The sequence below is a fragment of the Hyposmocoma kahamanoa genome, unplaced genomic scaffold (genome assembly GCF_003589595.1).
Source record: "Hyposmocoma kahamanoa isolate Upper Pololo Valley unplaced genomic scaffold, ASM358959v1 224, whole genome shotgun sequence".
NCBI classification, from domain to species: domain Eukaryota; kingdom Metazoa; phylum Arthropoda; class Insecta; order Lepidoptera; family Cosmopterigidae; genus Hyposmocoma; species Hyposmocoma kahamanoa.
The window spans coordinates 5,754,130-5,769,740 of record NW_020653743.1 but is presented as its reverse complement, the minus strand read 5'-3'; the positions used below and the strand labels follow the sequence as shown (position 1 = coordinate 5,769,740).

At 37.2% G+C, this 15,611-nt stretch overlaps 1 protein-coding gene across 1 annotated transcript in view; it reads right to left on the bottom strand.

Moving 5' to 3' along the window:
• Positions 1-248: 248 nt before the first annotated feature.
• LOC113228264 overlaps positions 249-15,611 on the bottom strand; it is a 74,986-nt gene continuing 59,623 nt past the window's right edge. Inside the window, exons 8-19 of the mRNA XM_026461530.1 lie at positions 13,923-14,109; positions 12,897-13,069; positions 11,531-11,694; positions 10,258-10,422; positions 9,631-9,803; positions 7,342-7,944; positions 5,971-6,082; positions 5,640-5,772; positions 4,414-4,574; positions 2,707-3,599; positions 1,525-1,776; positions 249-722 (exon numbers count right to left, since the gene is read on the bottom strand). Coding sequence (XP_026317315.1) covers positions 692-722; positions 1,525-1,776; positions 2,707-3,599; positions 4,414-4,574; positions 5,640-5,772; positions 5,971-6,082; positions 7,342-7,944; positions 9,631-9,803; positions 10,258-10,422; positions 11,531-11,694; positions 12,897-13,069; positions 13,923-14,109 — 3,047 coding nt within the window. The 3' untranslated portion in view covers positions 249-691. The remainder of the gene's footprint in view (positions 723-1,524; positions 1,777-2,706; positions 3,600-4,413; positions 4,575-5,639; positions 5,773-5,970; positions 6,083-7,341; positions 7,945-9,630; positions 9,804-10,257; positions 10,423-11,530; positions 11,695-12,896; positions 13,070-13,922; positions 14,110-15,611) is intronic.

Below are 15,611 nucleotides of genomic sequence, written 5' to 3'. Positions count from 1 at the left end.
AATGCTATTTTTAATAACAATATCAGAAAAAAGTTAGTGCTAAAAAAGTCTAAATCAAACTACGCAAATAAATGTCGTCTAGCTATTGATAAAAAAATGCTAGAAAAATTTGACATTTTATCTATGATTTTTTTCATAAATATTATTAAATGCACACAACCACATCTTATTTCATAAGAAAAGAAGCCTTATAAAGTCGAATTTCCACTAAACTTATTATTGTTTTGAGCATTCCAATTTGCCGCGAACGTGAAACAAACTACGAAAAATAATAAATTCTATTGTTTATATTCGTGACTGTACGTTGACGGTATAATCGTAACTTTACTATAGGACATTCTTTAATACGTTCGTTTCATTGCACAGTTTTTCCTACTATAATATTTTAAACACTTCCAAGCGCATTCGGTAAGGAAACTGCCGCTAAATCATTTATTATTTTCTATAAAACTCTATTATATTGACTTTTTAACAACGTTTTATTACTGGCCACAAACTGTAATTATCTTTATACGAACTATACATAAAAAAACTTTACAATGAAACAGTATAAAAAGTTCGATAATGCGACTAAAAAAGTGATCGAAGTGTTACGTATGATGTTTTGAGGATTAGTAACATCCTTAACTTGGTCATAGGAAAGGGCGAGCACACAACGCGTTGAGTATTCTCTCATTGTACTAGAGTTGTATTACCGAGACTCTTGCGATGCTGTTGATAACCTAAGGACAAATCATAATAGATTAACGCTTCCATCAATTTAAAACTGTATGTTGTATTGACCAATGACTCAAGGGGCTGCTAATCTCCATACTACAAGATCGTAACTCTGTAAAAGGTCATAATTCCGTCTTATATTTAGATGGCACTGATCAATAGCCTGGAAGTAGTTTATATGTATAGAAACAATTGAAGACACCCGTCAATTGTTTCGAATTCGAGCTGGCCAATCGGAACGCAGTTGTCACCGAAACGATTTGGCAGAATAGTTTGAAAACAAATTAAATGACATTTCATCTCTGTTTCTGGTTATATACTCGATGAGTGTATCAAGAGGTACTAAATACCAGACTAAGCTGTCTTGTATCGCGGTTAGCAGTCCTTTTGAGTTACTGATCCATGCCTTAATTAAAAACACTAACTTCAATGAAAATTTGATACAATTTTTATACTCAAAGCACAAAAATAAAATGGGGAAATGCAGTACGTCAAATTTTGAAACGGAAAACCTGCACATGAATGGAACTACTTCAAAACAGTAAGCTCAATCTAATTATTATCTTGCAATTTTAAATGTTTCACCCTGTATTTTTGATGTCATTTATTCATGAAATCATGTATGAAAGAAAAATGTTATTTAATGATGACATCCCTACAAGGGTTCATCATACCTAAGCGAACTTCGCGACAAAGATACTCAGCTAGAGCGGCTGTTGGTGTGTCCTACATCTCACATAAGCTGCTAAGGCCTTACCCAAGTATTGCGAGACGGTGAGGTCACTGTAGTCACGCGATCGCACTTACCTCAACGGTCTTGGCAACATAGGTCCGTAGCCAGCCAGAGCACTATACGCGGCCAATAAGGCGCTCAACGAATGCGGTTGTTGGTGTGTTCCACATCTCGCATGGGCAGCTAAAGCCCCCCAGCAATAAAGTGAGGCGGTGTCATCGCTGCGCGGACGGAAAGCAGCTGAGGGGTCGGCCGCGTTAGGATCCCGAGCGCCACCGCATGCTGCGCTTAACGTACAAAAGCTCATAGCTTTCCAACCGCCGTACCTATAAACATTTAACTCGTTTTCAGAGCTGAATTTTATATAATCTACACCCTACATTGAGTAAATACACTTTCATAGATTGGGCCATATCATAGTATAATTCATTTCAATCCATTTTAAACAAAATAGTAAAGAAACGAGTCACTGAGTCGACCATAGACAGTGTAGTGATGGTCAATTTTACTGAATAGATTTGTTTAATCGAGGCATACTAGCGGTTTTCATTACATAACCTCACTTACATAATTCAAATACGATTGTACGATGTTATTTAAATGAATATTGTTTAGAAACTGCGATGACATTTCAAGTCAAAATCTTCGAAATATACGTGAAAGTATTATTTATTCCATTTATTGAGTGATAGCTTTAGAAATTCAACCAAACTGTTTTGTTTACATTTAGCATAGAATAGAATAGAAATCGTTTATTACTACGCCACAACACAAATATACTTAGTAATAAAATGAAGATAAAAAAAGATGTAGCTAAATTAAAACAAAAAATTTAAAAAAAAGTAACAGGAAAAAAAGGAATAAAAATAAAATCATACACTACAACAGAGCAAACATTAAATATTCAACACAATTAGATTGAATGTCACTTGTGCGGCTGTGGCGTATGTAACAGGATCCCACTCAGCTATTATCACCACGGGAAAAAGGTGGTGACGCTGATTTTGGAGCATTTCGCATAAAATGATTTGGAACAAACTACAGAGGTATTTAGTCCTATGTAACCCTGAATGTGTCAGACAGTCATAGCACACTGATCTCAAATCATTATTTATTTATCTTTACGAGCATCATGGCACTGAAAGAAGCCTGTGGGCACCACAAAACAGGACACTTTCTAATTGATCCTACCGAGAATAAAACTCGGAGTTTCTCAATGCTTACAATCAGTAAAAATGTATTATAATTATACTCACTTGTCTACAACAACAACAGGTCCATTCTTATACTCCATCTGTGCGCCAGCAACAAACTCAATCAAGGCGAACGAATCCTTGTACGGTTCTATCAAACGGTCTATGGCATCTTCCTTCTCATTCCCACTCGTAGCTTCCCTTATAGCTTTTACAAATTCATTATCATCTGGCTTCCCAGCATTGTATTCCGTCGTGTTGGCGTCAAGCCATCGACTACATTTGATAAACTTCACGCTTAGTTGGTAATCGTCTTGTAAAGAATGAACGCTGACATTTATAACTTCTATGATGCGGTCTGAAGGTATGCTTTCTGGCACGGAGTCTACTTTCTCGAATGTGTAACATGGTCTTCGGAGTTCTGTTTCTTCTTCAACGGTAAGAGAGGGGGCAACAGGGGGCGGGGGAGGAGCCATATCAGGAGGTGAGCCCGCTGTCTTGGAACCCCACTCCGGGAATTTGAACTTCGTAGGGGAACTTATTTTAAAGTTTTTCAATGACATTTTCGAAGGGCTTCTAGGTGACTTTGGACCATTTTTCTTTTCGGATAATGACGAGAATAGGTCCCCGTTCGCAATGGATTTTCGCGCTGATAAATCCCTGTTCCCTGTACTGAGTCTTTCCAAACGTAGTTCAGTTCTATCGAAGCGATATTGAGGTTCAGTTTCGGATAATGGGGAACTGTTTTCAGGTATAAGTCTTTCGTCATCAGCACAATCACTTTCTTGTCGTCTTAAACCATTCGTTTCGGGCTCTGGAGGTGTGATTACTGGAGTTTGTGGTTTTCGTTCAGATTTCCGGTACGCAACATAAGTCTCTTTTGATATGAAACTCGCTTTAAAATTAGCGATGAATAATTCTTTGTCGTCCTCAGTGGGCCAGAAAATTTCGCATTCCTGAAATTATTACATATACAGATCAAGACGGTAGGTGGATGAAATGAGCAAATGAATTTTTAATTTTATTTTGTGAGAATTTAGTAGCAGTAGAGCTCCTTGTGCAAAAGTTCGTCCAGTGAAGTACTGCCACCTTATCTATTTCGTCCGCCAAGTAATAATGTGAGTATTACTGCATTCCGGTTTTGAAAGGTAGAGGTGGTGGTGAAATTACAGGCACATGGGACTTGTCAACTTATTTCTCAGTGACGGGTGCAATAGCAGCGTCCCTCTGATCTTCTTTCAGTCTTAAAGCTCTAAGTGGCCTGCAAATGGACAGGCGTGTCGCTTACCACCAGACGCGGGGCTTGTTCGTCTCATCACTTAGTGTTATAAAAAAAATAAAGGATAACGTTATATTTTTCTATATTAAATAAAAAAATTTTAATGAGTGTCTATAAATTATACATAACGAGTTTTATTTAGTATTTCGCGATTGTTACACATTGGTAATTAAACTATTTTTTCGGATCTTAAGTCAAGTATTTTTTTATTTATTTTTTTTTCAAATAAACCAACTGAAAAGTCGGACCGGTAAAGGGCGAAACATTAGTTTGTTTAAAAAACAAATACGCACGATTTAGATCCGAAAAAATAGTTTCATTTCCAATACATAAGTTGATCCTTCGATCCAGAGTTTATTTTCCTTATTATGTAATACATTTTTTGTAAGGTCCTTGACCTGATAAGAATAGGAAGGAAAACCACTAAGGATTAATACCATTAGCCGCCACGTTCGTGGAGCGTAATAGGTCGGTAATGTTGTGGTACGTACGGGGTCGTTCATGTCAGTAAGCACCAAGACCAGCTGCGCAGTGTGGTCCCAAAGCAGCCGCCAGAGGTCAGGCGCGGCGGCGGCCGGCGGGTGCTGCGCGACGGCGTACTCGCGCAGACGCCGTCGCCCGCACACCCATGACGCGTTCACATACTCGCTACCTGTTACGAAAACATTGTCGAACATTATTCGGCTTTTAATCGACTGTATTACTCCACGAAGAAACGACACAGAAACGACTAAATTTATAAAAACTTTAAAATCATATTTAATATCAAAAAGCTATTATACACTGCACGAGTATTTCAACAATTGACAATTAGAGTATTTCCAAATGATTATTTAAATATTTAATTTCAAAAAATACATATTAATACAATAATAATCTAATTAATTCAAATTTCAAATTTAAATATTTTATTTTGGATTAATCTATATTGTTCAGTAATACCTACATAACAAGTAATTGTCTAAGTTAATCATCATTTCATTATATTAGTTATTTAGTTTACAATAGAATAAGTTTAAATTTGTAAAAACAACTGTGCATGCAGTTGTTTTTAGTTTTGCTGTGCCCTTACAGGGTCCATAATGTTAACTGCTACTACCACCTAACATTGTAACATTATGGTCTGCAATAAACGTATTGAGTATTGAGTATTGAGTATTGAAGTCTGAGGAGATGGTGGAGTACATAGAGCCAAATACACCCTGAGAGTCGAGCGGTTAGAGTCCCGCCACAACGTGAATTTTAATTCGTTGTGAGAGTGCCGACCAATCATCAGCCGAAAAAGGAAAAATTTTGGCCGAAGGGTGCCGATTCCGCGGTCGGTTGCCTGACACCTAATTGCGCCAGTCGTCGCCGACAAGTGCAATTCGTGTAGATTAATTTAGAAATAGTGCTTGTAGTATATTGTATGTATGTGTCTTGTAGCCTGAACTAAACAAATAAATAAAATAAAATAAAAATTTTCACATTCCTGTGGCTACGTATATAACTTAAAAATGTATAGGGACGTCAAAAAACTCTGTAACATTCCAGAATCAAACCTCGACTTTGTAAGACCGGAGATCACCAATTTGATTGATAATCTTAAAAAAATTTTGTTCGAAAGCTGATATTGCTACAAGACATGGTTCAGCTGTAATACTCATAAATTTAATATCAAATTACTTAAAAATGAAAAAGTAAAAAAAAAATGTGCTATCGAGAAAACAAAGCTTACCGTCAACACCAGGTTTAGGGACTAGCATAACCCTAGCTGAGTCGGAAGGCAGAACTCCGCCGAGACGATTCTTCTCGACGTTGTGCGCTGCGCGGGCGCACACGCTAGGTTCTACGCACGATCGCGTTATCAGCTAAAAAAGTAAAATGAGTATAGTAGTACCATAATTTGACATAGAGGGCGCCGCACAATCTTTCAGATACAAGGTAGCAGACACAGAGGTAACAATTAAACTAGTGATAGTGTTTGACAATCTTTTGTACGTTATATACTAGATTTTTTGCGGTACTTGTGCACTTTGACAATAATAATTGTCGATATTGATGCTTACCAAAAACTGCTTTTCCAGTAAATTTACAGGCGGTGGTCCTTGATAAGAGTGATGTTTATTAGCCAGCGAACGCATACGTTCTAGTAACGCGTAGTTTTCTGCTCTGTTCACCCTATAAATATAAAGAAAAGGTTATATTTTAGACACAGACTTGTTAAACTCATACCACAGAACAATAAGTAGAAATGCTTAGTTTGTGTGGCACGTGTGCCAACAGTTCGCGGAGTTCCGCAAACTTGAGCTCAGTCCCATTTTCGCTTTGCACGTCATGGTCGCGTTAATTATCTGCGCGAAACTCGAAAATAAAAAATGCCTTATTTCGCTACTTTGGAGTGTAAAAATTAAAGTCGTACTTATGATATTATCTATGGTGGTGTTTCGTATCATCATTAAGTCTTACTTTATTTAATTTTAATAAAATTTTAATTTTGTGTTTTTGTAATCATTTTCGTTTCTTGTAAAAAATTTTTTGTTACAAGAAACGAAAGTAAACCTTATCTTAGCTCGCTTCTATTTTGGAGAACTAAATAAACATCTCAAATTCGTCGTCGTTCGGCTATTAACCGCTGGATGGCAGCACATTGATTGAAATTTCAATATAAAATTAAAACGTCCTAACTTGCAATAATATATATCGATGGTATTGAACTTTCGACGATGTACCAACAAAGTAAAGTAAAAATTATATTAACAGCCCAGAATTTGATTTTTCTTTTTAAATTTCAAACTACAACCAATCATAATCAAGGTTTCAAAGACGGTATGAACATAAACATAACGTACACACTCAACATAGCCCCCCACTAGGGAAACCCTGTGTCGCGGGTGCCATGGACACACACATAGACAACCACAAATTACACCCAAACTCACGAGAGAAATAAATGTAGGCCATACAAATATTTTTCCCGGCCCGGAAGTCGAACCTGGGACCTCTGCGTGGCAGTCCGGCATTGTAACCGTTCGGCCACGGAGACAGTTAATATAATGAATGTGCGAGTTTTGGCGACAGCACTGCCCTCGTAACGAAAAAGGCACAACTATGCGTACTTTATATGACAGCTGTGCTGTGCTTTATACGAGAGCAGTGCTGATATTGTTTTTTTATTTCGTGACTCTTAATGACAAACAGTAATGTTCGCGTCTTGTTCTTGCTACACAAACTATCTTGATTATAATGTTGATAAATTAGTTAAAATTACATTTTTTTTTTTTGTTTTAGTTGTTTTTAGCCTTTTACAATAAGCAGGTAATGAAATGGATAAAACTTTAGACCACGAAAGTATTAAAATATTTTCTACTATACGACGGTATCTGTCAAATATAACGGCATTATCCTATATAAAATAGTAAATAAAAGAATAAACTCACTTTCTTATCTCCTCTTTTTCAGCTTCACTCAAGCTGTTATACGCCTGCATCTTCTTGCTATACGTATCGGTAGACCTCGGCGCAAGATCGTAGACTCCTTCAGACTCCTCCCCATTAATGCCATTTACTCCCTCTTTGACTTCACTATCCTCCTCCCTTAAAGAGGACTTGCTCCCGTTCAAGTCCTCCGTTTTGATCGATACTTGACTACCATTCTCAACAATTTCTTTTTCACTCTGACTTTTAATACTGATCGTGTCACCATTCTCGGTTCCGTTTCCATTAACGGTCGTAAGGTCAATGACACTTTTGTTTTTCTGAGGATTTAAATCGAGAACCGCTAACTCCTCTTCCGTAATTGGTTCGAGAAGCTTCGATAGGTATTCTCTCGCTTTAGGGAATTCGACTTCAGTGTTACCAGATCGGACATGTTCTAATAAAGCGTCGTGGACAAAGACGTACTGTTCTTCTGTCTGTACGAGGTGGTTTCTTTGCGTCCGAGCGCGACAAAGGAAGCCAAGGGGAGAAAGAGTGCCAGTCAACTTGAGTTGATTCAGTTGTGCGTCAAGAACTATATAGGTGCCAGTTCGGCCTACGCCAGCGCTGTGGACGAAAACACTATGACGTGGTATTTTGTTTTATAAATAATAATAATGTCCCTGACACCAATGACCTCGTCTTACAATTGAATAAATAGGAATCTCCTGACTAAGCTCGCTCCATCGTCGACCTCGTTGTGGTCCAGAGCGTAATAATACTTTATTATTGAAAAGAATTATAGTCCATTTCACATAAGATGAGTCCTGTGACATTTCCAATTTTTACTTTGTAGTATACTATTTCTAACTAATCTTTCATTCAGCTTACAAAAAGAAATAGTAAATTCGTCATGATGTAGCAAAGACAAACTATATTTGTTGCGGTTGTAATTTTATATAAAAAATACTATATATTAAATGTAAAGGAAATTAAAAGATAGATAAAAATAAATTACCCCAATTACTTGATGCGTAAAACGGAATATTTTATCAATAGAGATTTACACCATAAAATCGATACATCGAATCGGCTGTTTTGTATCTCGCCGTCACACAGTGGGCCCAAATTGATAATTCTTGGACATAGGAATAACTTGTGGAGTATCGAGCTAATTTTTTTTTTTTATATGATAGATAATAACATTCCTAACAAGTTTCGTTCTTGTATAATTTCATGAAAAATTGATAGTTTCGGAGAAAAAATTTTTTTTTTTTTTTTGTATGGAGAAACATACATTTTATTTTTTATCTCTTAGTGTAGGAAAATGTAATGTGTGTGGTTTATTTACAGTATAAATCCAATCATTCTATATCAAGTAAAAAATAATCAATCTGCAGGTACTTGTGGCTTTACGTAAAAAGGTGTCAAAATTTTAGATTTGTTATTTATTTGTTACACAATATACTAGTTTCTACTTAACTTTCGTGTTATTGTTATAACACTCTCTAAATTACACTAAAATTATTTTTTCTTTAGTCGAAGCTCATTTATTTTGTTAAAAGAGTACATAAAAGAGTTAGTAATTTTGCCGCACCTTTACTTACAAAGCCGCAAGTACATGCAGACGGATTATTTTTTTGTACATAGAAAATTATTAGAACTATACTGTAAGTAACCCACACACATAACATTTTCGTATATTTTGAGATAAAAAATAAAATGTATATTTCTCCATACAAAAAAAAAAATTTTCTCCGAAACTATCAACTTTTCTAAAAATTATACAAGAACAAAAGTTATTAGGACCGTTATTATAAAAAACTTTTTTATCTATTATAAAAAAAATTAGCTCGATACTCCACCAGTATGTCCAAGAATTATCAATTTGGGTCCACTGTGCGCCAACACGAGTGCATACACCTTGTATGCGGGTCATTTTCTTAAAAATAAAAGTATTTTGAGCTTTGCGTGATATTTATGGAGTAATTGTTCAAATTTAGTTCCATTGCAGTTGATTTTATGCTGACTTTTTGTTTGGTTGAAGTTAATTTTTTTTTGTACTTTTTTGGTAACTTGACGGAATAACTGAATACTTTTTATTTTTTGTTTATTATTTGTTCTTAAATAATCTTCTGTAAATCGATTCCCTCTTCCTTACAAATTATGTCGATAAGACGTTAAATCCATTTTCTTCATTCGATTTTACATCACCACATCTCTAGAAACTTCAAATGTTTGACATATCTGGAATCGTGCTATATGAAATGAAATATTATACCCGAATATGTAAAATTGTGTCAGTAGACAAACCTGCAGTGTACAAGTACTGTGCCAGCGTCAGCAGAAGCCGCACGTACGAAGGGCAGCACAGCGAGCGGGTGCCGCGGCGTGCCATGGTCCGGCCACACCGTGTAATGGTACTGCACCACTGAACGACCCATGTCATCGCCCTCGGAGCTGCTCGGGCTTGACGAATCACTGTCCTGTTGAGGAGTTACAAATAACTTTTTATTTAAAAAAAAAACGACCTCAAAAGTTCGTGGAGTTACATCTATTTGAAAATAAAAAATAAATAAAAGAAATATTAAAAAGGTACATAAAAATCGGTTTACAAATCGCATAAGTAACAAAAACAATACAGTGGAATGTAGAACCTCCTCCATTTTTCACGTCGGTTAAAAAGAACGACATCACGTTCGCAATGTACATAAATGTAAAAGCATAATGTAATTTTGGCGTAAGATTGTTTTTACAAATTTAGTCATATTATTGTTTTTTGTATTTGTAATGTCAAATAAACAAAATATATTGTTATTCCCCTGAACTTATCCATTTAGTTAGAGTCGGCACAGTAACTTCTGTTTGTCCCTTTCTTTTATCACCGTTTTCACTGCATATTAAGACATAATATAATTTTCATACTATCCAACAACATACCCCGTTTCTGGGCGGCGGCGAGATGCTATCCTTGAGGCTGCGCACGCGCATGTGTCTGACTGTATACGCGGCGCGCACGTCCTCGTGCACCAGCGTGACGTGTACGCCGCCGAAGTCCGCGGAGCTACCGCGCCCGCCGTCCGGCCAATACATGTCGCATTTGCGCTATGTATAGGAATTCAATCAATTAATAATAATAATAATAACGCACACACTCAACATAGCCCCGCACTAGGGAAACTAGGGAAACCCTGTGTCGCGGGTACCATGGACACACACATAGACAACCACAAATTACACCCAAATTTACAAGAGAAATAAATGTGGGCGATACAAATATTTCTTTTGACCCGGGAATCGATCCTGGGACCTCTGCGTGGCAGTCCGGCATGGTAACCGTTCGGCCACGGAGGCAGTTCATTAAATATACTCAAACAAGGTCATATTTATACCACAACCAATTTAAAGTCTTATTATGAGCATCGCGTCATATTGCATATCCGACTTAAGTCGACAAAATTTGAAAGCTGAAAGAGTGCCAAGATTTACTTACAAAGTGCTAAAATAGCAGTTTATGTCACAGTTACATAATGAAAGGCATCAAAGTACGAGTGTGGGTTTATGAAACCAGCCGACAGGCGAGTTTCATAAAAACATCACCCGAATGTTTTAATGCCTAATTTTGTACAGTTCCATACACTGCTTTATCTATACACATATTATAAGCTCTCTATGATGTGTTCAAGAACCTCATGTTATGACTAGCGAAATGGCAGCGAATAAAATCTTTTCTCACACATGTCACGCAACGTAGTTTTTTTACCTTCTAATAATAATAATAACGCACACACTCAACATAGCCCCGCACTAGGGAAACTAGGGAAACCCTGTGTCGCGGGTACCATGGACACACACAGACTAGAAGAGCCAAATGGAATTTCCTCTAGATATGAGTGTGTCGGTATGCAGTGTTGGTAATGTCCACAGTCAGTTAATTTGACGTTTATCCACATTTATTTTATAGAACGTCGTGATGTTTTGACTACCATGATATTCATATATTTGTGTAAAAATACTCCACTAGTTTGTTACCACGTGAGTAGCCACGTTTAAGCAACAGACGCTGGTTTGAGTCCAGTCCGATCAAAGGATTTGCGTTTGTTCGATCTTTATATCAATAATAATAACAAACCAGTGGAGTTTATCCACGTATCAGGTGCTATTGCGCCCAATATCCGATAAGTTGGAGTTGAAAAGTGATCAAATGACTCACCCTGCCGCGCTCCACGAGGTTGGTGATCATAACGACAGTGTGCACGCGATGTTGCCAGATCATACGCCAGAAGGCGTCGAGTGTGGCCGGTGTCGGGCCTTGCGTAGCGATGTACCGCCTTCGCCAAACCAGCCATTCCAGTTTCACTCTAGTTTTCTCGCCATCTATGTGTTTTAATCAAGTTAACGAGAACGTCGTTTTACAGGGTACATAATTATGTAGATAAAGTATATTTGTTTATTATAAAGTTGTCAGACTAGTTAGCTAACTTTTAACTTGAAAAATTACCGCTTTTAAGGTACGTTTAAGGTAATTTTCTATAGAAAAAATAGTGTCCTAAAAACCTTTAGATTTTAAAAGTTTCGTGGTTATTCATTAAATTATTAACAAATTATCATTACAAGTAATCGAGATGGACTTTCTTTATGATATCAAGTGACGGGACGTACAAGTCGTGCACCTGGTGGTGGTGGTAAACTCGGGCAACAAACGTAAGCGACACGTCTGTTCATAGCAGTTGAAGTGTCACTCAAAACTTTAAATCGTAAAAATCTGAGAGGACTGCGCCCGTTACCCTAAGCACAGATTACTTAATACTTACTACGTAACTGATACGTCACTCTCATACAAAATCGAAAATACCTACGCTATAATAGCCTACAAAATCTGACACAAGGCGCTCACTAAGGGGAAACAGGAACCTAAGCATGCACTCAGAGAGGTGAAAATAACGTTGCCATCTGTGTCCCCTGTTTGTGATTTCGCTGCTGATTACTACCAAAAAATATGAGATTCGATACTGAGTAATGATATTTCATACACAAAATTAGAAAATTATAATCTATATTATTAGTGGTTTTCCTCACATATCCTATAAAAGCATAATTATTTAAAATTTCCGAAATCTTAATTTTAAATCCTCTTTCTAATCCTTACACTTATACTTGTTCAATTACGATTTAATAATCGATTACAAAAACTTTCATTGAATAAACCGAATGTTTTTTTCTCGTACAGCACTATGCAACCATAGGCTAGTCATACATCTATAATTGAAAAATAGCCTCACTTTTGGACTACCAAACGGTAATCCAAAAGACCATAAACCATCGACTAGTCATACATCTATAATTGAAAAATAACTTCACTTTTGGACTACCATTTTTCAAATATGATTTTACGATGTTATTCAAATGAGTTTTGTTGGAAAACGTGATGAGATATCAAGTCGAAATCTTCGAAATATACTACTTATTAGATTTACTGCGAGACTGCTTTAGAATTTTAATCACACTCTTTTGTTTCTTTTCGTATATAATGGATTAGAACAGTCTATAGGTAGCATTGTTTTGTTATTGATACGTACCGATATCAACATAAACGTCATCCAACTCAGTGTCTTCATCGCTCCTCTCACTGTCAGAATCTTCATTTTGCTCGTCAGACTCCACGATGCCGGAAAATTCGATGTTGAGGAAGGCCGATTCGATACCTTCGGCCAGGTTAGGAGGTGGCTTTGATGGTTTTATTGACGGTTGTCTATAACACAAAAATAACAATAGATAGTTAGATTTCGTTTACAGTTTAAGCAAGCTTTCCTTTGGGAATCAAACCCAAAACCTTCCATATGTACCTATCATTTGTATTTTATGAAAAGATGAAGATTAAATATTATCATTAAACATTAAAATCAAGGAATAAATAGAAATAACACCATTCCATAACAGTTGCAGTGCCACTGCAAAGCTTTAAAACGCAAAGTTCGAAGGGTTAATGCCTCTGCGCCCGTCACCCTGAGGCATAAGTTGACAAGTCCCATGTGCAACACCCCTACCCTTGAAAACCGGAACGCAGTAATACTCACATTACTGCTTGCCGGCAGAAATAGGTAAGGTGGCACTATTTCCCTGGACGAACTCTTTCACAAGGAACTCTACTGCTACTTAATAAATATCTTGTTTGTTTATTGTACTATTCTCTAAACTGTTGTATAGTACTATTGTACCATTTGCTAGTTGGTCAATATATAAGTTACCGATTTAATGTTAAACGTTTACAAGTAAGAATAAGCGTGAAACGTGGGAGACGGAATTTTGGTAGCAGTAGAGCTCCTTGTGAAACAGTTCATCCAGGGTAGTACCCTACCTATTTCTGCCGTCAAGCAGTAATGTCAGCATTAATGTGTTCCGGTTTTGAAGGGTAAGGGTGCTGGTGAAATTACAGGCACATGGGATTTGGCCGTGCAACCTTGCCGAAACGTCGGGAAACTGGGTAGGTGTGAAAAAAACCTATTCGTATGTAAACGCGTTTATTCCCGTTTCCAAATGTTAGAGTCAGATGCAGACTTTGAACATTTAATGGTATTACACTTAAACGAATGTGCAAGTCTTACCTGTGAGGGCGGTTTTTCTTGTCGAGCTTCCTCCGAATCCTGCGCACGACGTTGGGCGTGACGTGCGGCAGCATGCCGTCGATGAAGTTGGCGTTGACGTAGTCGCAGGCGGCGCCGCGGCCCGCGCCGACGCAGCCCGCCGCGCCGCAACGCGCACCCGCAGACACGCACACGCGCGAGTGATCGTCTGAGGAAGCACGTTAGTTTTATAGTAAAGGAAGAAAGAACACAATCACAGAATGTTTCCTTTTCTCTAATTCTAGATAAAAGTACTTTCAACTTCAGACTAGAAAATACTATATTGTATACCGGTAGTGCAAGCGTTCACTTTTTTGTTACAACGTACAGAAATCCTGGAAGTTCCTGAGAGTCGAAAGTAGTTTTATCATCTTCTTTTTCGCGTGTAGACTCTGACGTTTATATATGTGAGGACTAGTACTCAGCGACTGACACAGCATTATCAGTGGCGTTGTACAGGTCCTCGCGTGTGCAGGTGTAGGGGCGCGCAGGAGAAGACAAAAGATGTGCCATGGTCTGGGGAAAGACACCACAAATATATGCGCTCTCAGAGCTATAACCCCACCTGTGCATGCTCTCCTTGCTTCGGCCGAGTTTTATCATAAACTTAAAGTCGAAAAATATGACACTGACAAAAACAGGATGGCCAAAGCTGCCCCAATAAAGACGAAGAGACGTTCATAGACTTTGCTGGCGTAATTTTGCGTTTTGGTTTATGCCTAGTTATCAATATATTTTTGTATATTTTCAGAAGTCGGGAATAAAAAAAATTTAAAACTTGTATTTTAGAATAGATGCAAGAACACAACGCAATTGATTCAGTTCGACCATAGATTAGATAACGTTCTTGTACGTATATTTTTATTTTTAACTTTAAATTGGTTATTTTATGGTACACACATAAACACTAAAGCTATGAAATGTTACTAAAAGAATTCATTAAACAGTAATGACATGAAGCAAAGAATAAAACACAATGTGACAAAAATATTTAGACAATATTAAATGAGAGATAATGAAAATTGCAAAGGAACGGTTTGACAAGAGGTCTCTCTTGTCAAAATGTTAATGCCACATTAATATTGAGAACAGTGTGACAATTTGTGGCAGATTTCTGTCGTTTGGGCGGATTTAACTTTTATTCATTTTCATTGCTACAGAACATGATAAGTTATATTAAATGTGGCAGAGTTTGGCAGATTTGGGAATGTTCGGGAAGTTCTTTATTATTTTTGAGAACAAACTGAAAACTTGTTGTTTTCTGCTACTACGAACAGACTTCTAAAGCTAAATTCAGGACAATATTATAAACATAATCTATATCAACTTTATAACCCCAGCTTCTACAGGCTGTACTCAATTAGATTTTTTGATGCTTTGATAATGAATCACAAGTATTGATAGGTCTCATTAATGCACGTCGTCAAAAACACTGAGTCACAAAATACGCGGGATGTCGCCATCCTTCTTTAGTCCTAGTATTGTTACTTAGACAATATACCTCGAAAGTTACAAAAATTTTGACATCAAAAAACATTTAGACATCGAAAGGGAAGGGAACAAAAGGCGCTGGCAGTTAGGTGCAACATGTTGGCCCGACAATTTGCACGTTGTAGTAAGCAAGTTAAAGTAACATTATTTAAAGCATACTGCCAAATCTTCTACACGTGT